Below are 25,904 nucleotides of genomic sequence, written 5' to 3'. Positions count from 1 at the left end.
CCAGGTGTGTCATTTTAGTTGATAAGAGCTTTCTGCTTCCCATATAGACTGAAGTGCAGAAGAAATACAAAAATCTGCTTGAGGTGCACCTGGCTGGCTCAGGTAGAGCATGCGATGCTTGATCTCGGGACAGTGAGCTAAAAAAAAATCTGCTTGAATAAGAGAAATTGTCCTATCATTATCTAACTTTTTTTTTGCCTGGAATATCTGAGGAAATGCATAAGCAGTTGGGCACAGTGATGAGCTCTAAAAGGAAAATGGGTGGCGGCAGAAAAGGGGTATAAAAAGGCTTCACGTCCCTATCCTTTAAATGTTGAATCATGCTCACTTTATTACCTTTCAAAAAAGTGAATGACATACTCTTTCCTGCCCTAAACCAGCAACTCCACTTTTAGGAATTTGTCCTTCATATATACACACATATATATGTGAAATGATACATGCACAGGATATGTAAATTGCAGCATTGCCTGTAACACAAGATTAGTAACATTTATTCCACAGAGAACTGGTGAAATTAATTAGGTATTCCCACTGAAAGGAATACTATGCAGCCACAATGAATAAAGAACTAATTTATTTACTGATACAGAGTACTCTCTCAAGGTACACTAAAGTGAAAAAGGCCAAGTATGGGAGAAGTGTATTCATATGCCGCCATTGGGAGGGGTAGGGGAGCATTTGCTTATATGTGGATGAAAAGCTCTGTAAAATACAGACATAATTGATAAAAACTGGTTGACAACAGAGAAAGAAATGATGGTAGATATATTTTTCACCATTTAGATTTTGGATCCTATAAATGTATTATCTTTTCAAAACAAACAAAAAAGCAAGAACAGAGAAACCTGGTGGCCTGATAAAGAGCTTTCAAGATTTCAAAAGACATAAGTTCTTCTGAGTCAGAAGTAGTGAAGACCACTACAGAAGAGATGAAGAGAATTTTAGAAGAGAGGTGGCCCCAACAACCATGGTATCAATTGGAATAAGCTGGGAAGCAATTCCTTGCGGCAAAGATGGTAACTTTAAAAACACTAAAAGTCAATACTCAGGTGTTATTTGGTGTGCTGTGATTTAACTCCTGTCGTTTCTTTGAAACCACTAACGCTTGCAGTACACATACCCATGCCTATCCATACAGTGGTGAGACTCTTGAGTTTTTGAAAGTAGACGGGATATCAAGATGCAGAGTGGGAGGAAGGTCCAAGAGGGTCAGAGCATGCTGTATATACTGTGCTCAACTGGGTCTTCTTTGTTTTGTCAATTTGTTTCTTCTGCCTGAGATCATCCCTCAGACTCCAGGATTATATCCTACCATTCCTTGGAAACCAACTGAAATCCCATCTTATCTGTGAAGTCCTTCCTGACTACTCTAGCTCACACTGAACTTGGTCTTCTCTGAACAGCTATACCACCACTTGTTTTGGTCTCAAATCCTGTATTGTTACTTAAATGTTTCAGCCTTTAAGGGCAGGAACCACGTTTTACAATCCTGTAGCCCTCACCACTAAGCACACTGTTAAGGAGTTTAAGGAGCCCCCAAATACCCACTGAATTGAATCCTTCCTCTGATGGCAAATGCTTCTCCAGTGCCCAGTTTACTAAAACGTAAGCTCATGAGGGCAGGGATTGTCTCCTTTGTTCACTGCTGTCCCTTCAGTGCCTAGATAACTGGACCTGACTCACAGGAGGACTCAAGGATATTCAAATGAATCAATGAACAAATGAATGAACAAATAAAAGGGGCTACTTACAGGGGTAAAATCAATAGGGAAGTAACACGAAGTCACTTCAAACAACTCCTCCACAAAGGGCCCTAAGGTAACAGAGAAACAATGAGATCAACTTATAATTTTCACTCATCTGACATGCCCTAACCAGCTAATTCAAAGCTATATGGACGTACCCAGGCTATAGTCCCTGGAGATGAGGTCATGGACGATACGGAAAGCCACCAGAAGATTTCGGGGATCCTTTTCCCCATCCATTACTTGGATGAAGCCAAAGGTGAAGTCAGCTCCAAGGCCCTTCAGCTCTGGGGAGGAAAGAACAGGTCACTACTCTCCCTTGAGATAGAAAGTTGGGCTTTCTTCTGGCTTGTGTTCTCCCTCTATTATCAATATCCCACCTTTGCTGCCTCCCAGAGCAGACATTTTTTGTTTTCCTATTCCAAGAGTACACAGTGAAGAAGAGACATGTATCAATATATAACTGTTAGAGGTAAGAATTTAAACTATTAGCCCAAACTCTACCATTCCTTTACTTGGGAATGAGTGGACCTCTCAGTTTCCCTTCATTCTTTTCAGAGTGTTAGGTCTCCTATATGACTTCCAGGCTAAACATGAGTCCTGGTAATGGGGTGAAAAAGGATGTGCTTGCTTTTCAGACTTGCCAAAGAGCCCTGCCTCTTACCTTCTTCACGGGTTTGCATGAAGTTGGTGATGATACTGTAGACTGTGTGTCGGTCCACCTGCAGCAGAGACTTGGGGGTGAAAGAGACCGGAACTAAGTAAAGAAAGTGCTCAAAGAATATCTAAGCGGACAAAACTACTTCCTGCTTCACAATTTCTAAGTGGACAGTGCTCTTTATACAAACAGAAGATGAACCTAAGAAGAAATGCAGAGAAAGGATATGGCTATTGGCCTAGCAGTTATAGCAGTGGGGCCAATAACCAAAATCTGTCTGCTTTACTTTCTTCAAGTGTGAGAGAACACAGGTCAGACATAATGGCCTGGCTCCTCTACATAGAGTAGCAAAGACTAGCATGTAAACATGGTCAAAGACCTTAAAAAGTTCAGGACTTAGAAGGCAGTAGTTTTTTGCCACCTAATCCTTATCATATATGTCAGAGCTGGAAGACAGAGAATATAAAAGTGACTGTCTTCACTCACCTGGACGTGGACTTCCTGGAAGATAGCTTTAAGCACAGAGACAGCCAGCCCTGGAGGCAGGGCCACGCACAGGCTCTGGGGGAGAAGAGGAGATGTGTGAGCATGGAGGGAATTCCAGCCTTGAAGACAATCCCCAAAGAGGTCTAATTTGCTACAGTGGGAAACACAACATCCAGGTTTAGGAAATAGTGCTGAAAGTGTGAAATGTGGTCCCTTTTCTCAACCTGATTAGTTCTCTGCAGCTCCTTCCACTTTGGTTCTGAATTCCCGTCTCCCCAGAATATTTTTACTCTCTAGACTATAAACAGAAGTGAAGTTAGCTGATACTAGTTTAGTCCCACATTTGGGCATTTGCTCCTCAGCACTTGGGGGTCTCAATCCCAAAGGACAAGGACAGAATTCACTGGAAAAGGGACTCTGCAAACACAGAATGTAATGAAAAAGAAGGAGAACTCACAAGTGCCCTCAAACCTTGCAGGACAGATGGGATCACAAGATGATGGTCCTTCAGCCGGTTCTCATAAAACAGGATCAGGTGTACCACTGCACAGACCAGAAATGTAGCCATTATTTTACACAGACTCCTTCCTAAAGTCTGTAAAGGCTGTTCCTGTTTGGGCTTCACTACAAATTTTCTCCTTCACTAACAGATAGGTCCCATGCCCTCCCATTAGAGGGTGCCTTGGTCAGTTAGGAAAATACATGAACATCTTTTATTATCCATTCTCATATAGGTCCACAGTTGAACCCACTTTTACCCCAGAACTTCCTTTCTACAGAAGCAAAGTTGGCAAACTTTCTCAAAGGGTCAGAGAGTAAATATCTTAGGCTTGCAGGACAAAGTATCAGTCACAACCACTCAACTTGCTGTAACATAAAAGCAACGTAAACAGGAGGTAAATAAATGGGTGCAGCTATAGGCTAATAAAACTTTATTTATAAAAACAGGTTGTGGTTTGCCTACTATGCTATAGAAGAAAACTAAGTTGTTGGCTTTTTTCCTTGAGACTTCAAAGCATTACACACTTTTCCACTCCATCTAAGAAGCACTACTTTGTCCATTTTACAGAGAGGAAGAGACACACTGAAACAAATGTCCAAGGCTGTATCTGAAATCCCAGTGTCTTCAGTTCTGATTCTTATCATTTCTGCCACATATACCAGTGAGGAATGAAGATGCTGAATTAGGAGTCCACAGATTCCTTGTGTTCTCCCTTCTTTCCTCCCTCCCTGTAAAGTTGGCTTGAATAGACAAGGAAGTCCTTGGCTCAGCAATCCAGGAAGACACTCCTACTAGTGATGCCAGTACCTTCCTTCTCCAGGAGCAAGGATTGACACTGGAGTAGCACCTGTGACAGAAGCTGGATTCCTCGTGCCCGAGTTCGGGGTTCTGGATTTTCTAGAGAGGACCTGGGGGAAAGTAAGGATAGAGAGAGTCTGACATAATCCTGTTTATACCTTTTTTTAAAAAAAATATTTTATTTATTTAGGGGAGAGAGAGAGTACGCGCATATACAAGTGGGGAGAGAGGGCGAACGAGAGGAGAGAATCTTAAGCTAACTCCCTGCTAAGCATGGAGCCTGACATAGGGCTCAGTCTCACCACCCTGAGATCATGACCTGAACTGAAATCAAGAGTCAGACATTCAATTGACAGAGCCACAGAGGAGCCCCATGTTTGTTTGTTTTTAAGTAGGTGGAGCCAACATAGCGCCTGAACTCAAAACCTGAGATCACAACCTGAGCTGAGATCAAGAGTCAGATACTCAACTGAGCTACCCAGGTGCCCCACCAAACTTCTGAAGGAATAAGTATTTTGAAATTAGTCACACTCACCCCTTGGGCATAGAAGCCAGTCCAGGAAGGTACTCTGTAGGTGCCTAGTGTTACAGATAATAGTAAAGCCAGAGCCTAAAGAGCCAATCCTCAGATTGAGCTGGCATTCATTAGAGGCTCATCTGACACCACAGCTAACAGAAGGATCCATCTCTAGGCACTGACTGGGCATTGGGCTTACTCTTACACGATAGTGACATTCCTCTGAGACAGAGCTTAGCAGCTACCCACAGAGCTCAACAGATGATGGGCAGCTGCAACTTTTACCAAAACAGAGAATAAATATATTACTGCTAAGGGAAAAATGCTGAGAGCAACCAAGGTCTTAGGAGAAAAAAATTCTTTATAACTGGAAGTTTATAAAGTAAGATGGTCAGAATAAAGGTTTTAACTATTTAAGATTGTCAAATGGGAAAACCTGGACTGAGCCAATAAGGTGATTTATTTTAAAATAGCTCTTATATAGATTACATTTTTAAAAAAAGATTTTATTTATTTATTTATTTATTTGACAGAGAGAGAAAGAGAGATCACAAGTAGGCAGAGAGGCAGGCAGAGAGAGGAGGAAGCAGGCTCCCCGCTGAGCAGAGAGCCTGATGCAGGGCTCGATCCTAGGACCCTAAGATCATGACCTGAGCTGAAGGCAGAGGCTTTAACCCACTGAGCCACCCAGGCACCCCTATATAGATTACATTTAAACATACCAGAAGAAATCTAATTGTAATTGTATGTAGTAGAAGATCTCTGAAGGAGAGCTGACCAGGACATTTGACTGAAATCTCAAGGATAAGGATATCAGTAACTAGAGATAAAGGGGCAAAAATAAAATCACCCTTGACAGGATCCCTAGAATAGGATCTTGTCGAAAGGACCCTGTTCAGACGTAGAAAACTGTGCATTTAAAAATGGACCAAGGTACACAAATGCTCATAGCAGCAGTATTCAGAATACCCAAATTTGGAAACAACTCATAACCAGCACTGGATGAACTGTTGAACAAAATGTGGTATATTCATATAACAGATTATTTTTCAGCAAGAAATGAAGTACTCACAAGAGATACAACAGGGATAAACTCTGAAAACATTATGCTCAGTTAAAGTAACCAGTCACAAAGGTTACATGTTGTATGCTTCTGTTTATATGAAATTTTGAAAACCCGCAAATTCACAGAGGTAGAAAGTAAATTAGTGGTTGCCAGGGGCTGAGCCAAGGAGGGAATACTGATTGCTATAGGCATGGAGTTTCTTTTTGAGGCAATGAAAATGTTCTAAAATTGATTGAAGTAAGGGTTGCACAAATCTGTGAATACACAAAAAATGAACTTTGTAATATATGAATTATATATATCATATATAAAATTGATATGAATTACATATTTCAATTACATATATCATATATATAAAGCTGTGTTTTTTTTTAAATGGACCAAGGCCACGTGTGCAGAAAGGCCAAATGGTCTCTTATGTGGGAAAGATGCATAATAGTGACCTACATTCCATCCCACCCTCCCAATTTTCTAGTTTTCTGCTTCAGAAGACAAGCTGGCTGTGACAGTTAACAACCTTTGCAAACAAGACTTGTCAATTTAGATGATCCACCAAGTATAAAATAGGAGAAAAGCAGACATCAGACTACAAGAACATACTTCCTCTGGTATTTGGATATCTGGTTTTAATACTGATTTTCCAGCTGTTTCCCCAAGCCTTTTCCTATAATGAGGAACTGGGGCAAAGTCAGCTTCCTGGCAACTCCCCAGGCAGAGCCCAGGAGCAGCTCTGAGTCAGAGCCATGCTGACCAGAATCCCATGGGGCAGGTGGGTCTTCTGAGAAGCACAGGAGGAATCCCAGCTCTAATTAACAGTTGATGGCCTTCAACCACCCATCTCACCCCACACCTGTGGGCTGATCCAGAAACTTCCAACACTTCCTCAGGAACTTTAGTCAGGTGGCATAAAACTTATTTCAGGACAAACACAGGCTTAGATTGAAGTACTGATAAGAAAGGGGGGTGTTGGGCTACAGAGGAGAAATTCAGGACCAGTCAGCCCCAGGAAAGCAGGAGTGTACAAAATAACCTTTCAGAGTGCACAGGCAGGGTTAGAGAAGGGTGCTCAACAACAGAGGATCTTACCCAAGGGCTTCTACCACTTGCAACACTGTATAGCTTCCAGATTTCACATCTAGAGGAAACAAAAGAAAAAAACATGAACAAACAAAACGCAGTCCTAGGGTTCAAAGGCTCTCATTACCAATGTTTCCGCCTACCCTAGGATTCGTACCTTGGGGCCAACTATTCTTGCCAAGAGCCCCTTCTACATGAGAGGTATTACTAAAACACTTCAAACATGCCACTTCAACTGTAAAAACTAAAAAGGAAATAAACATATCATTTGTAGATAATATGACTGTATACCTTGAAAATCCAGGAGAAATAATTGAAAAAATACTATAAGTAAAATAATTCAAAAGGGTAGATGGGTACAAAATTAATATTCTGAAATTAAGAACCCTCACATATACATATATACACACAATACCATGTAAAATGGTCTCAAGGAAAAAAAAACTTATATATCATAACAAAAAAAAAAAAAGGGAGGGGAGCAGGGAGAAAGAAAAATACCTAGATATAAACTCAAAAAAAGAAAAAAAAAAAAAAGATCTGAATAGTGAAAACTTTAAAGCACCAGTGAAGATTAACAAAAGAAAATTTGAACAAATCAAAAGCATGTCATATTCATGAAAGACTCCAAGATGATATACCTCCCAAAATAATTTTAAGATAATCCCTGTAAGAAATGACAGATGCTGGCGAGGATGCAGAGAGAGGGGAACCCTCCTACACTGCTGGTGGGAATGCAAGCTGGTGCAACCACTCTGGAAAACAGTGTGGAGGTTCCTCAAAAAACTGAAAATAGAGCTACCCTATGACCCAGCAATTGCACTCCTGGGTATATATCCTAAAGATACAAACGTGGTGCTCCGAAGGGGCACGTGCACCCGAATGTTTATAGCAGCAATGTCCACAATAGCCAAACTGTGGAAAGAGCCTAGATGTCCATCAACAGATGAATGGATAAAGAAGATGTGGTATATATACACAATGGAATACTATGCAGCCATCAAAAGACATGAAATCTTGCCATTTGCGACGACGTGGATGGAACTAGAGGGTATCATGCTTAGCGAAATAAGTCAATCGGAGAAAGACAACTATCATATGATCTCTTTGATATGAGGAAGTGGAGATGCAAGGCAGGGGGGGTTGGGGGGAGGTAGGAAAAGAAAAAATGAAAAGATGGGATTGGGAGGGAGACAAACCATAAAAGACTCAATCTCAAGAAACAGACTGAGGGTTGCGGGGGGGAGGGGGGACGGGAGAGGGTGGTGGGGAAATGGACATTGGGGAGGGTATGGGCTATGATGAGTGCTGTGAAATGTGTAAACCTGACGATTCACAGACCTGTACCCCTGGGGATAAAAATACATTATATGTTTATTAAAATAAAAAAAATTAAAAAAAAAAGATAATCCCTGTAAAAATACTGGTAGAAGTTTTATTTTGGGAGGAACTAGATAAGCTTATTCTAAAGTTAAAGTGCAAAAAATAATATAATTAGGCAAATTCTGAAAGAGTAATGGGGGCAGGAGGGAAGGTGGAGCCTCCAGATACTAAAAAATTGTTATAAATGGGGCGTCTGGGTGGCTCAGTGGGTTGAAGCCGCTGCCTTCGGCTCAGGTCATGATCCCGGCGTCCTGGGATCGAGCCCCGCATCGGGCTCTCTGCTCAGCAGGGAGCCTGCTTCCTCCCTTCTCTCTCTGCCTGCCTCTCTGCCTACTTGTGATCTGTCAAATAAATAAATAAAATCTTTAAAAAAAAAATAAAATAAAAATAAAAAATTGTTATAAAGTCACAATAACTAAATTAGTGTGTACTTTTTTGTGTGGGTACTTTTGAATATACTTGAAGATTTCTAGAACAAAAGTAAAAAAACAAAAGACAACCAGTATAGTATGAATTCATATTTAAACAAAGAAATCAATGGTACAGAAATAAAGTCCAGAAAGAGATACAAATGCATATTTTTCCTATTTCAATTCTATTCAATCCTACTTCAATTAATAGGAAAAAACAGACTATTCAACAAATGGTGTTGGAATGATTGGGTAAATATTTGGGAAAAAAAATCTTGGCTATAAATCATTCATCAAAGTAAACTTTTCAAATGGATTAAAAAAAAGATACAAGAAAATTCCTAAGTAAAACATAAAACTCAGAAGCCTTAATTAAGAAAAAAAAAAAAAAAAGACTGGTTAAAATCAGCTACATTAAAAAAAAAGTGGACTTTCTGCAGGGCAAAAACAAACAAACAAAAATACATCATAAGACCAACTGGGAAAACGTATTTGCAATTCTTTTAACAAAGGGCTTTTTTGACAACATATAAAGAGCTTCTACAAATCAATGAGAAAAAGATCAACAAGGAGATGAATGAATAAAGAAGATGTGATACACACACACACACACACACACACACACACAGGAATATTACTCAGCCATCAAAAAATGAAATCTTGCCATTTGCAATGACATAGATGCAACTAGAGGGTATTATGCTAAGCAACATAAGTCAATCAGAGAAAGACAATTATATGATTTCACTCACTTGTGGAATTTAAGAAACAAAACAGAAGAGCATAGTGGAAGGGAGAGAAAAATAAAACAAAAAATCAGAGAGGGAGATAAACCATAAGAGACTCTTAATCATAGGAAATAGAGACGGGCGCCTGGGTTGCTCTGTTAAGCATCTGCCTTCCGCTTAGGTCATGATCCCAAGGTCCTGGAATTCAGCTCCTCTTCAGGCTCCCTGCTCAGTGGGGAGTGTGCTTCTCCCTCTCCCTCTGCCCCTCTCCCCAGCTTGTGTTCTGTCTCAAATAAATAAATAAAATCTTAAAAAAAAAAAAGAAAAGAAACCAAGTGAGGGTTGCTGGAGGGGAAAAGGGTGGGGGGATGGGGTGACTTTGGTGATAGGTAGTAGGGAGGGCATGTGATATAATGAGCACTGGGTATTATACACCCAGCGAATATGAATTACTGAACTCTACCTCTGAAACTAAGAACATACTATATATTTTAAAAGGAATTTAAAGGGGTGCCTGGGTGGCTCAGTGGGTTGAGGCCTCTGCTTTCGGCTCAGGTCATGATCCCAGGGTCCTGGGATCAAGCCCCGCATCAGGCTCTCTGCTCAGCAGGGAGCCTGCTTCCTCCTCTCGCTGCCTGCCTCTCCGCCTACTTGTGATCTCTGTCTGTCAAATAAATAAATAAAATCTTAAAAAAAAAAAAAAGGAATTTAAAAATGGACAAAACCAAAAAAAATGAACCGCCTTTCTACAGAAGATACCCATATTCACCCCAGAAATGCAAATTAAACTATATAAAAACTTTGTATTTAACATACTAGATTGGCAGAGATTAAAAAAACTTGGTAACACACCCATGTTTTGTGATGGTATGCAGAAATAGGCAGTCTTATATATTGTAGGTAGAGTATAAATTGGCACAAACCCTTTATGGAGGGCAATTTGACAATGTCTTTAATAAAAATTACAAGTATACCTATGCTTTAATCCAGGGAATCTTCTAAAAATTTATCCCATATACTTGTAAAAGTGCAAAATAATGCATGTACAAGGTTATTCATTACAGAGTTACTTATAACAGCAAATAACTTCAAACAACAAATGGCCATCAGTAAGAAACCAGTTAAACAGGGGTGCTTGGGTGGCTCACTTGGTTGAGCATCTGCCTTTTGCTCCAGTCATGATCCCGGAGTCTCAGAATGGAGCATCACATCCGGCTCCCTGCTTAGCAGGGAGTCTGCTTCTCCCTCTGCCCCTCACCCTGCTTGTGTTCTTGTTCACTCTGTCTCTCTCTCTCAGATAAATAAATGAATAAGTAGGTAATCTTGGAAGGAAGGAAGGGTTAGATAAATTATAGTATATCAATACAATGGAATTCTCTGCAGCCAGCTAGAAAAATAATGTATGAACGACTGAATGTGTGTGTGCACACACACTGATAATGGGACATGTCTAAAGGTAGGGCAGTGTACATTACTAGTATATATATTACTAAGTGCACAGCATTGTTTTTAATGGGAGGGAGGGTTGTTTCTATTTGCATTCATTCATTCATTCATTCACTTAGAAGATAAAAGGAACTAGTAATATTGGTTGTCTCTAAGGAGGGACACTGGATAGCTAGGGGGTTGAGAGGTGTTTTTTTAAAAAACAGATGTTTGATTTTGGAATAATTTTAGAGTTAGAGATTAGCATTGGTATATGACTATTAAACTCTAGGCTATATTTAGATTTTACCAGTTTTTCCACTAATGTCATTTTTCTGTCTCAGGATCCAGTTAAGGATATCACATTGCAATTAGCCATCGTAAATCTTTGGTCTCCTCTGGTCTGTGAAAGTTTCTCAGTCTTTTTCTTTATGACCTTGATATCTCAAAGAAGTACTTTAGGAAATGTCCCTCAATTTGGGTGTATTGGATGTTTTCCTCATGTTTAGACTGGGGTCATGGATTTCGAGGAGAATAGCAAAGAGGTGAAGTGCCCTTCTCATCTTATATCATACCATATCAGGAGTACAAAATATCAGTAAAACTTATTGGTAATTTTAACTCTGATCGTTTGGTCAAGGTAGTGTCAGCCACGTCTCGGCACTATATAGTTATTATTTTATTATAGTTATTATTCCTTTCTCATACTTTTTAAAAAAGATTTAATTTATTTATTTGACAGAGAGAGAGAGAGAGGAGGAAGCAGGCTCCCTCCTGAGCAGAGAGCCCAATGCGGGGCTCAATCCCAAGACCCTGAGATCATGATCTGAGCCGAAGGCAGAGGCTTAACCCACTGAGCCACCCAGGCACCCCTCTCATGCTCTCTTCTTTGGAAGGGAGTCACTTAGCCCCACTTAACACTCACGGGGGAAGCAGAAGTTAAGCTCCACTTCCTAAAAGTATCTATATACCTACCTACATTATGTGGAGTTATTCCGTAAGGAAGATTCATTTCTTTTCCCCATTTATTTATTCAGTCATTTATTTTATGTCAGCATAGACTAATGTATATTTACACTTCAGGTTATAATCCAATATGAGGTTATTTTACTGTTCGAAATCATTCTATCTTTAATCGAGAGGTTTTTTAGGTTGTCTCTTGTCCCATTCTTTTATTTGTTTATTTTTATAAAGTTTTATTGAAATGCAGCCAGCCCATTATCTATCTATCTATCTATCTTTCTTTCTTTTTCTTTCAAGTAATCTCTGCACCTAGCATGGGGCTTTATTTAATTCATGATCCCGAGATCTGGAGTTACATGCTCTACCAACTAAGCCAGCCAGATGCCTCATCATTTTATTTTTTAAGTACTTTCTTACTTTTTTAGCACTACAAAATACTACTGGCTCATCCTGTAATTTCTTTGTTCCAGCTGTAGAATTCACTTTTTCTTCAAGAAGTCTTGGTTCCTTTTATTGGGAAATGGTATTACAAACCAAGATCTGCTCCTAGGCCCTCCTTAGAGAGAGCTGGGAAATATATATACATATTAACCTATGTTTACATAAGTATCTTTCATTATTTTTCTATGCATATATATTAAAGTAAACATAAAATCATATTAAAGTCTCCAGCTCTAATTCAGGACCACAGGGTCCATTCTAGCCTCCCTCCTTACTTCTTTTCTTTCTTATTTGTAATTTTTTTCTCTGACAGTGAGAAATCTGGTTCCTATTATCTACCTTTTATTCGTTTTTCAACCTAGTAGAGCTATAAATTATTTTCAGAATTGTCAACCTCTGTGAGAAACAGATTTAGAAGTAGAGTGCAGCATTTGTCTTTAGCCTTACAGTTTCCTCCCTTTAGTGAGGATACATTAGATACTAGTAATACAGTAGATTCATTTGTCACAGTCTGCATTCCACGTTGAGATAGAAGGGAGACTTTTCTGTGTATCCTTTTGTACCTTTTAAATGTTGTACCATGTGAATATATTACTTATTTTTAAAAAGATTTTATTTATTTATTTGAGAAAGAGTACACCTGAGCAAGAAAGTGAGAGAGAGCATGAGCAGCGGGGAGGGACAGAGGGAGAAGCAGACTCCCCACTGAGCAGTGAGGCTGATGCAGGCCTGATCCCAGGACCCCAGGATCATGACCTGAGCCGAAGGCAGACGCTTAACTAACTGAGCCACCCAGGTGTCCCATATTATTTATTTTTTAAAATACATTTTTTAAAAAAAGTAGGCTCCGTGCCCAGTGTGGAGCCCAGTGTGGGGCTTGAGCTCACGACCCTGAGATCAAGACCTGAGCTGAGATCAAGAGTCAGATGCTTAACTGACTGAACTACCCAGGCATCCTTTAAAATACATTTTTAGGGGAATCTGGGTGGCTCAGTGGGTTAAGCCTCTGCCTTCAGCTCGGGTCATGATCTCAGGGTGCCGGGATCAAGCCCCATGTCGGGCTCACTGCTCAGCGGGGAGCCTGCTTCTCCCTCTCTCTCTGCCTGCCTCTCTGCCTACTTGTGATCTTTCTTTCTCTGTCAAGTAAATAAATAAATACATTTTAAACAATACAACAATAATTCACACAGATCCACCAGGACCATCTTAGGATATATTCTCAAGAAAGAAACAAAGAGTAAAAGGTTAGCAATCTTCCTAAGGGTTTGACTAAAATAGAGGAGTTCTAGCTCAATAAGGTGTGGCAATTAGGGAATTACTTCCAGCAGCCTGTGCTGGGTCCTGAGCCCACCTAACTCCAAATGCTGGACCTAATAAGTTAGCTCTCACCAACACCAGACTTTAGCTAGAGTCAAGGGGCTTGAGAAAACTCCTTAAGTCTGTGGTCTCAGAACAAAGCTGTGAGCAGAACTGGGTAGAGGCTCACTCTAGTACTAGAGAAAGTCCAAACTGACTGAGAGAAGGAGTGCTGTCTAGTCAGGATTCATAGCTCGTGACTGGCACCAATTTAGACATCAGGCACTCTTAGCCCTGCTCGTGCCAGGGTGTGGAAGGCCCAGCTGCTGCCCCTGCTCCTGAGAAAGAGCCAAGGGAAAAAATGTGCAGGCTGTAGGGTGGGGGAAGGGAAAACAGCCAGACTAACAGGACAAACCAAGGAACTGACAGTTGGGCTCTGTACCCAATTCCTTAATGGCAACATTGAAGTGAATGGAGATACTCATTTCTGGGTTATACACTATAAAAAAGTATTGCACAATTTGGGAAGGTGGAAAAGGGTGTCTTTTGGAACCTCTTGGCCAAACAAAGTGCAGGAAACTCTACTGAAAACCCTATCTAAACACTAAATTTCAGTAGTGGCCACAGAGGTAGCAATTGTGCATAGGAAGCTATAGAGGACTGACAACTGTTACTAGCAAAGAACATCACTGAATCATCATTGTTCTCCAGCAACACCATCAAAGTCTTTTGTGGATGCTGGTCTAGTGTCCACTGTTGGAAATACCTAAGTGCTATAAAACAAGGACCTGACTAATAAGCCCCACTCAGTTGCCTCTAATTTTTTCATTAAAAATGAGGTATAATTTACATATAGTGAAATGCACAGATATTAACAGTATAACTTGATGAGTTTTAGCAAACATACACCCTGAGTAATCAATACCCCAATCAAGATGTGAACTATTTTCACCACTGGACAAAGTTCCCCCACGTCCCTTACTAGTCAATTTCCTCTCCTACAGATTACCTCAAATTTGATAAATAAAAAACTTCTTCACCATGAAGTATACAGTATTATAAAACAGGCTGCTTTTTAAAAAATTATTTATTTATTTCACAGAGAGAGATAGATCACAAGTAGGCAGTGAGGCAGGCAGAGAGAGTGGGGGAAGCAGGCTCCCCACCAAGCAGAGAGCCCGATGCGGGGCTCGATCCCAGGACCCCGACACCATGACCTGAGCCGAAGGCAGAGGCCCAACCCACTGAGCCACCCAGGCACCCCAACAGGCTGCTTTTAATTACAAAATAAACCCCCATCTGTATGTGATTCCTCGAATCCCAGTACATGGGTAAACCCTCCTGGCAGAACCTTTGGTCTGCACTTCTTATAAGGATCCTGTCTTGAATTAATGCAGCACAAGCATAAAAGACAAGTGAAGTATAAAAGTAATACAAAATTAGGAAAAAATGAAGAGATGTTGTATTAGCTGTATAGCTGTTACACAATAATAAACGAGAGAAAGGAAAATGGTGAGTATGGCGGCAAAAAACTAGAATCAGTATTCTGAGGATGTTTTCATAAAGGTAACTAAATATAACATTTTATTCTAGTTCTGTTGAATCTACCTCAGAAATGTCTTTTTTTTTAAGGTTTATTTATTTGAAGAGAGCATGCATGTGTGCATGTAGGGAGGAGGGGCAAAGAGAAAGGGAGAGAGAGTCTCAAGCAGACTCTGCGCTAAGCATAGGGCTAGATGTGGGACTCAGTCTAATGACCCTGAGATCAGGACCTGAGCCAAAAAGGGTCAGGCACTCAACCGACTGCACCACCCAGGTGCCTCAGAAATGTCTTTTAAATATGACCCTTCCTTTTCATCCTTATAACGAGACTATATCAATCCTCTGCTTTTTGGAGTACTAAAAAAAAATGTCCCGGAATTTATAGATACTGGTGATGGTTGTGGAACATCATGAATGTTAAAAGCCAATTAACTGTAGTCTTAAAACGGTTAAAGTGAATTTTACCTCAATATTTTATTTATTTATTTTTAAATTTTTTTTTTTAATTTGACAGAGAGAGAGAGAGATCACAAGTAGGCAGAGAGGCAGGCAGAGAGAGAAGGAGAAGCAGGCTCCCCGCTGAGCAGAGAGCCCAACGCGGGGCTCGATGCCAGTACCCTGAGATCATGACCTGGGCCGAAGGCAGAGGCCCAACCCACTGAGCCACCCAGGTGCCCCATTACCTCAATTTTTTAAAAAGGCCTTTTAATTCATCCACATTCTACCTAGAATTACCTCCCTAAAATGCACAATTACTTCTCTGCCCACCAAACTCCTTTTGCTCCTTACTGCCTAAGACCTGAATCCCTGGCTTGATATCCTTCACAATTTAGCCCCCAAATCACCTCTAGCTTCACCTTTTGTCATGACTCCTATCATTCAGTCACATGTCCCAACATATCAAGCTCTTCCATATCCTTAATCCTGTAAATGTTCGCATGGTTTGAAATGCCTCTTTCCGGCCTTTGTCAAAATTCAATTTTTCAAGACCCAGCTAAAATGTCAACTCTTTTATGAAGCCCTCCTTGGTTCCCAAAATCAAATAATCCCCTTCTGTGTTTCTCCTTAACTTTGACAAAACTGTCATGTGTATTTGTTTTCATTTATTCATTCAACATTTATTAAGCACCTATTATAAATCAGGTACTGGGTTAGGCCTGGAGACAGAAATACAGACAGAGAGCTCATAAGGAACCCAGTCTGTTGGGGTAGAAAGACAATGAAAACAATCATAGCATTAACAAGCTCAGTGTTACCATAGTGATATAAACAGAGACCTAGTTAGCATAAAAAAGGAATAAAATTCCTGGGTTTATGAACCATCCATCACTAACTTTAAGTGATTCATTCTCTTAACACTGTAAGTTCTCCCAAATAAAAAATACCTGAATATCTGGAAATATCATTAATTATGCACTTGGACTCCTGGGATAAAAGAAGCTAATAAGGAGTTAATTTTCCTAAAGGTAGGCTCACTGGCATTAAGGAAAAACAAGCATAAGTTCCTTTCCCTACATAAGTACACCTAAGTTTTTCCAGTGTGCCCAAGATTTACTCTCTAAAAATGGAGCTACCAGCACCACCTAACTACCCACACTTCCCTCAGCAGGGCACCAGTTCATGTGGAACACTGAGGAGTCATCAAAGAAGTATTTATATGAGACTGACGAATGCACAATCAGACCTCTGTCTGATGGAGTTGCAGCCTCTTGAGAATCTGGAGCAGCCAAAGGAGGAAGGGGGAAGGATGTAAAGGAGCAGGAGACAGAAAAATCCCAATCAGTTCTAATCAAGCTCTCAAAAATGTCTTTTCTGCTGAGGATGCCACAGACATTTCTCAGAACTGTTTTATTGTTGCTTAACAGTCTTTTGGTTTCAGGAATAGTGGTCTCCCACGGAAGTGGGAAAATACAATAAAGACCAAAACGAAGGAAAATCCAAATAAGGAAGGAAAAGGAAAAAAGGAAAGGAAAAAAATTTATATCCATCAAGATGTCCAAACCTCACACTCTTCAAAATCAGCTTCCTTCCCAACCTCCATTTTTGGACAAAGAACTTCTCTTTTGCTCATCCTTAGGCTCAAAAGCTTGGGGTCATCTTGGAGTCCTCCTCCTCCTTCATGCCCTGTAACTAGTTAGGCCTCAAATTCCACAGATTCTTCCTTCAACATCTCTCATTCCATTCACTTACACAGCTTTTTACTGCATACTTACTTATGCTAGTCTCCAGGAGACTTGGGTGGTAGGCATAGGATAGGATATGGAGAGAGATACAGAAGAGCTACTAAACAAGTCTTCTAATAAATGAGGGCTTATGAACAAGTCTGCTAATAAATGCTAATAAATGAGTGGTTGAGAAATAAACACAAAGATTTTGAAGTATGAGATGATGTCTGGCTAGAATAATCAGGAAACACTTGGGGGGCAGGCAGTGAGCTCTCAAGCTGGGCCTTGAATCTGAGGTCTAACTTCAGTAAGATGGAGTTAGCGAAAGGAAGTGGGAAGGAAAACACTCAGGGAATAGCAAATCCAGGCAGCTGCCTGGCACTGAAGGTCCGGGAAGGGACTGGTAAGAATAAGGGCTGGGGCCAGGTAGTGGCAACCTTTGAATGCTAGAATGAAAAGTCTTTAACCCTGGGACCCCTGGGTAGCTCAGTTGGTTAAGCATCTGCCTTCGATTCAGGTCATGATCCCAGGGTCCTGGGATCGGGCCCAGCATCAAGCCCGGCATTGGGCTCCCTGCTCAGCAGAGGATCTGCTTCTCTTCTCCCTCTGACTGCCACTTTTCCTGCTTATGCTCTGTCAAATAAATAAGTAATTTTTTTTTCTTATGCCTTTAACCCTTAGCCTACTGGGTCATTTCTCTTCCATTATTTGTACCTTTACACCTGACACCTACTTTCTTCAGGAATTCCACGGCAAAGGTGCAAAACAAAGTTGGTCATAGCTGCCTGTGATTACAGGGTGTTCCTTCTGCATTTACAATTTGTAGGACACGCTGCTGCTGTGAGAGGCTGAATAGAAAGCTGGTCGCTTTAGTGCTAACAAAACTAGACTCATGCTGGATCAGAAAACACATCTTATTCTGGGAATGCTTCAAAACTCTGTCAGCCTTCAAAACCTTAACTAAGGTTGTGATCTCAGATTGAGAAAATCAATTTAATCCTTCTCAAATTTGCTTTCATTATATGACTCCCTTGCTCAAGGATCTACAATGATTTCTATTACCTACAAAAGCTCATTCAAATCCCTCTGCCTGGAATACAAGGTTATGCATAATCCAACTCCACCAAACCTTTTCAACTTTATGTTACTACCAACCTCCTTTCCTAGTCAGGAGGGCTAAATTACAACAGGGCTAATGTTACAGTCTTAGTTGAGCTGAGTTAAATTTAAACTAGACAATAGTTTAGGTCATTTTTTTCAGGCATAAAAAAATATAAATTTTACAAAGGTATTTATAGTACTTGGCAGTCCTTATCCATGCTGTCAAGTGTGTTCTGAATTAGAAAATTCCAAAATTATTGTGTTCATAATATATAAATGTGAAAGAATAGTTACAAATGGCATTGCTGTAACAGTAGGGGGTAGGCGGGTGCATTTTTCAAAATCAGTGAACGTTACACTTAAGATTGTACTCTTCACTGAATATAAATTGTACACCAAAATAAACTATAAACAAGCTCTAGTTAATACGCCTACCAAAGCATTTAAGAGGAAGTGTACTGATATCTGCAATCTAAATAGACGGAAAGATAACCCGACAAAGCAAGTTATATTAAAATGTTAATGGTAGTTTAGGTGGTGTGTGTAGGTGTGCCTGTTATGAAATTCTCTGCTGTATGTTTGAAAATTTTCATAATAAAACACTGGGGAAAATGGCATTGATGACGTACTATATAAAGCTGTAAGAAGTTAAAATTTGGTGGAATGACAGCATCAGGCTTTTGCTCTTTGATGCTTCCATGCCACCTTGCACATACCCCACATAACCCCTTTTAAGATGTGGTAATACTATTTGTTTGCATGGCTGACTTTCCCACCGCAGTAAAAATTCTTGGTGGGCACAGATCGAGTCTGATCTGTATTTATATTCCTATCGCTTTGTATCGTGTTTGGAGAAAAATACGTGTTCAATAATGGTGGGATAACTGAATGAAAGTGGAACTGCTAAGGACCAAAGTACTATATTTTCTCACAGATTCACTTTATTCATTTCTCACATTTCTAAAAGTTAGGATGTTCAATTTTCAAGAGAAATGTCTTATACTTTTTCCCAAACACGCAAAATTTCCAAAAACAGACAAAACGCATTTGTATTCACGAGATAATTTAGTATTCTATTACGTAAACAAGTCTGAAGGCCTCCTAACACTCAACTTTTTAGATTTTTTTTTCCCTAAAAGAGTGAAGTCTCTGACTCCCAAGGAAATCTGGAATTTGTTTTACACAAATCCTAGATAAGTTGTGAGAACTGAGAGATTCCTGAACTGGTCAAAAGCAGGAAACTGGAGATCGGAGAAAAGATAAAAACAAACACCACATAAAAAAGTCACGAAGCAAATTAATCAAGAACTTTACCAAGAAACGGAGGGAAAGTCTTAAGGAGCATACACTAGACATCTCAAACTCCCCCCCACCCAAGACTGGCTTCTCCCCTCCTCTTTCCTCTGACAGCCAGTCAGAGATCGCGCCGCGCGGCACCCCCAACATGCCACGCGACTAGAGCTGATGCCGCGGAAGATGCTGCTTCTCACGTCAACCTCCGCCAAACAACGTGGTTTAGCGGCGGGAGTACCAGATTCTGGACTGGAGGACCTGGGGCTGAGTCCCAGCTGCACCCCCTGCCTGAGGTGCGAGTCTCTTGCCCTCTCCGGGCTTCAGTTTCCTCATCTGTGACTCGGTAATGACTCTCTAACCCCAGCTGGAGCACAGAGTGACTATCTACTAAGATGAGTGGCGTAAAGGCGCTTTAAGGAAGATACAAGCGACTCTCCATTTGTTACGGCTCTTAAGCATGAGGTGCTCACAACCAGCCCTAGACCCATCTCTCAAAGTCACCGCTGTTCCTCACTCCCTTCCCGCCCGGCGGCTGTACTGAGGCCGCCCCCTCTTGTTGGCCCCATGCGGAAGCCGCGCGGCGCCGTCTGCCGTACCTGCAGCCACTTGGTCAGCGGGGCCCTCCTGCTGACCCATGACGAAGTCGTGCACGAGGCCCCACAGTGCGCCCGTAGGCGCCACCGCCTCCAGAGCGGCGGCGGCAGCCATGACGCGAACCAGAAACCGTGGGAGGGGAAGTGGGTGGTGGCACGGGACGGGCCTCTGAGCGCACGCGCCTCCTGAGCCAATCGCCTGGCGAAGGTTAAAGAGGCGGGGCGCTTCCCTGGATCACGTGCCTGCCGGCTCCTGGCTAGGCAGTTCTAGGGAGGGATGGGACGGTCCCTCCCCGAGGGGCGGGGTTTGGAGTCGGGGCGGCTGCGCGGGCAGGGAAGGCGGCTGCTAGGCACGCAGCCGGGGGCCATTGAGGGCGAATAATTCCCGGCCCGGCTCCCCGGGAGACGGGTGGCGGGGCGGGTACCTGGCTGGGTGGGGCCAAGGGGCGGTACATACCCTGGGGGAAGCCAATGAGAAAACCAGGCCCGGCCCGAGGGGGCGGTGCTGTCGGTCACATGCGCACCTGGGGCGGGCGGCGGCGGAGGCGCGGGCACCGCGAGCCGGCGGCAGGGAGCGGGGCCGGGCTGGGGCGGGGTTAGGCAGGTGAGTGACAGGCTCCGGGGGGCCGGCCCCAGCTGGGAGCCCCGAGCGAGCAGGGAGTAGCTGCGGAGGTGCCCGCCCCCTCTCTCCGCCCCTCCAGCGGAGCTGGTCTCCGGCCGGGCACCGTCGCGGGCCCCCCTGGCCCGGCCACTTGGGACTGTGCTGGGGAATCGGCCCCCTCCCTAACTCCCCTCGCCCGCAAAGTTTGTGGCGAAGCCGGCGCCCGGGCAGAGCGCGCCCCCGGGGGAAAGATCGAGGAGCGCCCGATGCGGGGAGGCAGGAGCCGTTGACCCGGGACGTCGCCGTCCGGGGCAGAAGCGCGGAGCAGCCGACCAGCCCGCCGCCTCCGGTGCATGGGGCCCGACTGAAGAGCCAGCATGGGCAACTGCGTGGGGAGACAGCGCCGGGAGAGGCCGGCCGCCCCGGGACACCCCCGCAAGCGAGCAGGTAACGACGAGGAAGGGAGCAGGGCCACGGACGCCTCGCCAGTTGTCCCCCTCCTCGCCCGAGCGCTGGGCTTCCCAAGCGACCTCCCACGGCTCCTGGCGCCTGGGTTTCCCAGATGGCTGTTCCGGAGCCAGACGGGGGCCCGCTTCCCAGCCCTGGTTGCCGGGGGAGCCGAGTTGGGGCAACTGCGAGCGCTGACCCGGCTGCGAGCCCAACTCGCTCCAACTGGGAAGCTCCGAGTGGGGGTGGGGGCGGGGGCAGGAAATGTTTGCAGACCGCAGCGGGGCCGGCGGAGGGGAGGGGGGCCCGGGACGGGGGCGCCGCTGGTCTGGCAGCCGGGTCGGGGTCGGAGGCTGGCCCGTCGGGGCACGGCGCGGGCGGCCAGTCGTCCCCAGAACTCGGAGCAAGCGAGAACTGTCGCTCTTCCAGAGACTGACTGTGTCATTATCGGGCTGCAGATCGTGTCTGCCGGAATCCAACTGGCAAAAGCAGCGCAGGACTCTGGGAAAGAAATCTTTATTTTTCCCGCAGGGCTTTTTAGAGCCTCCCGGCTGTCTGGAGTCTAGAAAAGGTGGGGTGTGGGGTGGGAATCGCGCTCGGGTTTGTTGGGATCCTTCCCAGCCTTGGGGATGGGATCTGCTCCTTGGTGATCCGCGAGGGCCGGGCAGCGCCTTCTCACTTTCCTGGTACACTCCTCCAATACTGGCGCTTCGCCCTGGGAAGAGGTCTGGCGTTCGTTTCCACGGGTCTTGTACTCACTTCCTTCTCTCAGGGTGTTGCAAGGACCTTCTGAGAACGATAAAAATCGTATACTTTAGAGTTGAAAGGAACCTTCAAAACTTGTCTGGAGTCCAGATAGACCTAACTCCTCCTCTCTTTGTAGAAGCCCAGATCCAGAGAGGTTGAACAACTTGCCCAAAGACACACAGCTAGTTAGTAGTGTAGCTGGGGCTAGAACGCAGTCTCCTCTTCCACTCAATTGCTACATATCCCTTTGTGTAAGAGGAGCCACAGGCATAGTTGTTAGTGAAGTGGAAACTCTAGTTGGAATTTCCTGTGTCCTTTGACACCGAAGGTGTGTTGCTTGGGTTGTGGATACCGGGAAGGAAGATGAGGGGAAAAGTGGGGCAAGCAGAGAAGGATGTCTGTGTGGTGGACAGGATGACTTGTGGAAGAAGAAACATGTTTTTCTGGGGGTGGAGGGTGGAGGTAAATTTAACACTGGAAAACCTTTTGGCAGCCCTGGCCGTTCTGGCTGAGGAAAGTTGATTCTCAGACCCAAGGGCTTTCTTTCATTCATTCATTCATTTATTCAACGAATGTTTATTATTTATGCGCTCAGTCCGCATGATTGATTTTGTAGCATTTTTCACTGGTGACAACTCTCTCATACTTGAAACTCCCCCCCCCCTTCCTTTCTCCATGTTAGATTATCCTGGTTTGGTTTTGTTTTGTTTTCTCTGATCACTGCTGCTCAGCATCACATCACCTCCTAGCTGTGTACACAACCATGGTTCAGTTTGACATTCTTTTTTCCCCCCCCTCTCTTACTCCCTCCCAGAGAAATTATACTCAGTCCCACAACTATGTCCACTGGGAAGACCTGTACACTATATCTTCAACTGTTATCTGTCAAACTCCAGACTCATATCAGTAAATGCCCACTGGACACACTGATGTAGTTATTCTCGGATTCAACACTTCTAAAAGCAAGCTCTGCATCTCTCCCCTCAGCCAACTTCCCTTTACTCTTCCATTTTGCAGCTGCCTAACTTGGTACTTTGGAGATGTCTCTCTGCTGACTTTCTTTGCCTCCCAGCCAATCAGCCACTGGGACCTGCTGGTTCTTCCTTGGAAAGTCGTACAAACCTGCCCCTTCTACTCTACTTCACCCCCTTGTCATCTCAAGTTCAACCCACCTCCCAAGCTGAACTTAGTTTCCCACCAAAGGCAAGTTCATCTTCAGTCATTCACCCAATGCCTGCACACTGTTCCCCCTCCCCTGAAGATGTTTGTTAAATTAACCTGTTTCGAACCCTATAATTCTATGTTTAGGAATTTTTTTAGGGGCACCTGGGTGGCTTAGTAGGTTAAGCCTCTGCCTTCGGCTCGGGTCGTGATCCCAGGGTCCTGGGATCCAGTCCCACATCAGGCTCTCTGCTCAGCGGGGAGCCTGCTTCTCCCTCTCTCTCTCTGCCTACCTCTCTGCCTACTTGTGATCTCTCTCTGTCAAATAAATAAATAAAATCTTTAAAAAAAAAAAGGAATTTTTTTAACTGTTTTTTTTTTTTAAAGTAAATTCTATACCCAGCATGGGGCTTGAACTCATACCTGCAAGATCAAGAGTTGTGTGTTCTACTGCCTGAGCCAGCCACGTGCCCCTGTTTAGAAATCTTTTTGCACCTCTCCAGTTCTGTAAGAACTTTAACTTTCAAGGCTGCTCAGTTTGGTCAGTCCTTTTTTCAGGCGTGATTTCTTTCTCTTCCCTGAATTAAGGCCACCAGTGTTTGCGCTTTGCCATTTCCCACTTCTTATCAAGAGCCTTTCTTCCTTTCAAGGTTCGTCTCAAATCCCGTATCTTTCTAGAAGCACATTGCCTGACAATTCCAACTCCCCCCTTTCTGAGAACTCCTGCAGACACATTATGCCACTTACTTAACAATTATCTTCTCCATATTATTAGTCATTTCTTTGATGTCTACAGTCTTGTATCAGCAACTACCCTGCAAGCCTTGAGGACCTGGGTTCTGTCTTATCCTTATGTGTCTGTCTCTCACACTCGCTCATTTAGCCGTACATGTACACATATGCTTGTGCATACACACACACTCAGTACTTAGCACAATGACTTATACAGAGGAAGCACTCAATATTTGTTGATTTTAGAACATTAACCCAATTATATCTTAGCATCTGAATTTTTCATGTAAATATTTTACTGAAGTATATATCTGCATTTTTTTACCTGCTAGTGTATCATTTTTTCAGTTCCGTAGGTCCCCCTATGAATAGCTTTATTCATAAAGTCCAAAGCCAAGGGGAACTCTGTAGGATGACAAGTTTGGTATGAGGGAAGGAATCCTTCTTAACTTCACAGCGTGCACCTGGCATTCCTATAACATCTGCAGCTTACCCTTTGACAAAGACATAGTTTGATGTTGTAACACTAATGCCTAAAAATCCCCAGCTCCCCTGGTAACTCTTACCTTTCCTTTGCCGCTGGTGTAATGGGAAGAAACCACCAATAGAGAGCTAGAACCTGAGTTCTAGTCCCAGGTCTGTAGCTGGGTGACCCTGGACAAGTCCACAAACTTCTCTCGGGTCACACTTTCAGTATCTCAGAAAGGGGTGGGCTTGTACTAGATCATCAGAGCTGTTTCACCATCTTCACAAAGACAACTGTTCAAAACTGCGAAGCTATTGAGTTGAAATCCTATGCCCTGTTATGTCACCCTTTGGCCTTAGTTCTGTCTTCCTAGTCACTTGGCAGGTAAAGTGGAGACATGATGCCCATTAGTCAGGGCATCTTGCCTAGCTAGAAAGTTTGTAATTATCACTCTTTTTTAAAATTTTTTTAAAAGATTTTATTTATTTATTTGACAGAGATCACAAGTAGGCAGAGAGGCAGGCGGGGGGGCGGGGGGGGGGGAAGCAGGCTCCCTGCTGATCAGAGAGCCGGATACAGGGCTTGATCCCAGGACCCTGAGATCATGACCTGAGCCAAAGGCAGAGGCTTTAACCCATTGAGCCACCCAGGCACCCCTCTTTTTTATTTTTTAACTGTTATTCCTAGTGCATTCCTAGAAGGATACGTTCCCCCTTCAGGTGCTGGGTGGCCCTTACATGCTTCAGAGAATACTTGGGGATTTACTCATTTAGGGGGCTCCCACCCCCCGGCACACATACCCTGAGTAGATCTATCTCTGCCCCTGCCATGGGTAAGGCAGGCCCTCCCCCAGCCACCCCAGGGAGAAAGCGAGGTGGTAGAACAGGCAAGTCTCTTGCCCAGCTCCACCCTTTGAGAATGTGGCAGGGCTGAAACCCAACTATCTGACTCTGTGATGTGCCAGGAGTATCCACTTACGTTCTGGAATCTCAAGCCCGGTGCGGACAGACCCAGGGCCCTGTTTTGAGCTGGTTGGGCTTGGTGTTGTAGTTGCAAGAGAGTCGCTTCTCATTGTGTGGGCTGCTGTGGCTATTCTTGAGGGAGTAATTGAGCAACTTCTCCATTTGCCCAGTAAATATTTACTGAGTGCCAGGCACCTTGCTGGCTGTGAACGGACATGGTCCTTGGCCACATGGAGCTTACAATTTAGGGGTGGGGGAGATAATAAACATACTCATGCACATTACACGTGATCATACATGGAAATCCTGTATGATAACACATACAATGATGTATTGCTATACAGCTGGTGATTCCCACATTCATGATTTCAACCCACCCTCTTCAGCTCTAGCCTTGTATGTTCTGCTGGTACTCACCACATTTGATGTGTAAAGGGCTTCTCAGTTTAGCATGTCCAGAACAAAAGGAACCTGCAACCCCCCCCCCCGCTCCTCCCTGAGTCTTCCCATCTATTAATGTGATTTTGTCCCTCCAGTTACCCTGGCCCCCAAAACCTTGAGTCATCCCTGACACCCCTCCTTTCTCTTAGTCCCAC

At 43.5% G+C, this 25,904-nt stretch overlaps 2 protein-coding genes across 3 annotated transcripts in view; one reads left to right on the top strand and one right to left on the bottom strand.

Moving 5' to 3' along the window:
* Window positions 1-20,372, bottom strand: part of MMS19 (MMS19 homolog, cytosolic iron-sulfur assembly component) — a 33,334-nt gene extending 12,962 nt beyond the window's left edge. Inside the window, exons 1-8 of one of the 2 annotated variants that reach the window (XM_080823135.1) lie at window positions 20,196-20,372; window positions 6,862-6,910; window positions 4,202-4,302; window positions 3,350-3,435; window positions 2,893-2,967; window positions 2,413-2,482; window positions 1,907-2,035; window positions 1,755-1,816 (exon numbers count right to left, since the gene is read on the bottom strand). In XM_080823135.1, coding sequence (XP_080679261.1) covers window positions 1,755-1,816; window positions 1,907-2,035; window positions 2,413-2,482; window positions 2,893-2,967; window positions 3,350-3,435; window positions 4,202-4,302; window positions 6,862-6,910; window positions 20,196-20,307 — 684 coding nt within the window. In that variant the 5' untranslated portion in view covers window positions 20,308-20,372. The remainder of the gene's footprint in view (window positions 1-1,754; window positions 1,817-1,906; window positions 2,036-2,412; window positions 2,483-2,892; window positions 2,968-3,349; window positions 3,436-4,201; window positions 4,303-6,861; window positions 6,911-20,195) is intronic. The other variant, XM_080823134.1, reaches the window with a different exon arrangement.
* Window positions 20,373-20,839: 467 nt separating this feature from the next.
* UBTD1 (ubiquitin domain containing 1) overlaps window positions 20,840-25,904 on the top strand; it is a 52,553-nt gene continuing 47,488 nt past the window's right edge. Inside the window, exon 1 of the mRNA XM_080823136.1 lies at window positions 20,840-21,240. Coding sequence (XP_080679262.1) covers window positions 21,171-21,240 — 70 coding nt within the window. The 5' untranslated portion in view covers window positions 20,840-21,170. The remainder of the gene's footprint in view (window positions 21,241-25,904) is intronic.

This window comes from Martes martes (genome assembly GCF_963455335.1).
Source record: "Martes martes genome assembly, chromosome: 14".
In the NCBI taxonomy this organism is placed as follows: domain Eukaryota; kingdom Metazoa; phylum Chordata; class Mammalia; order Carnivora; family Mustelidae; genus Martes; species Martes martes.
Note: the sequence above shows the minus strand (reverse complement) of the source record. Positions and strands in the feature narration are given on the sequence as shown.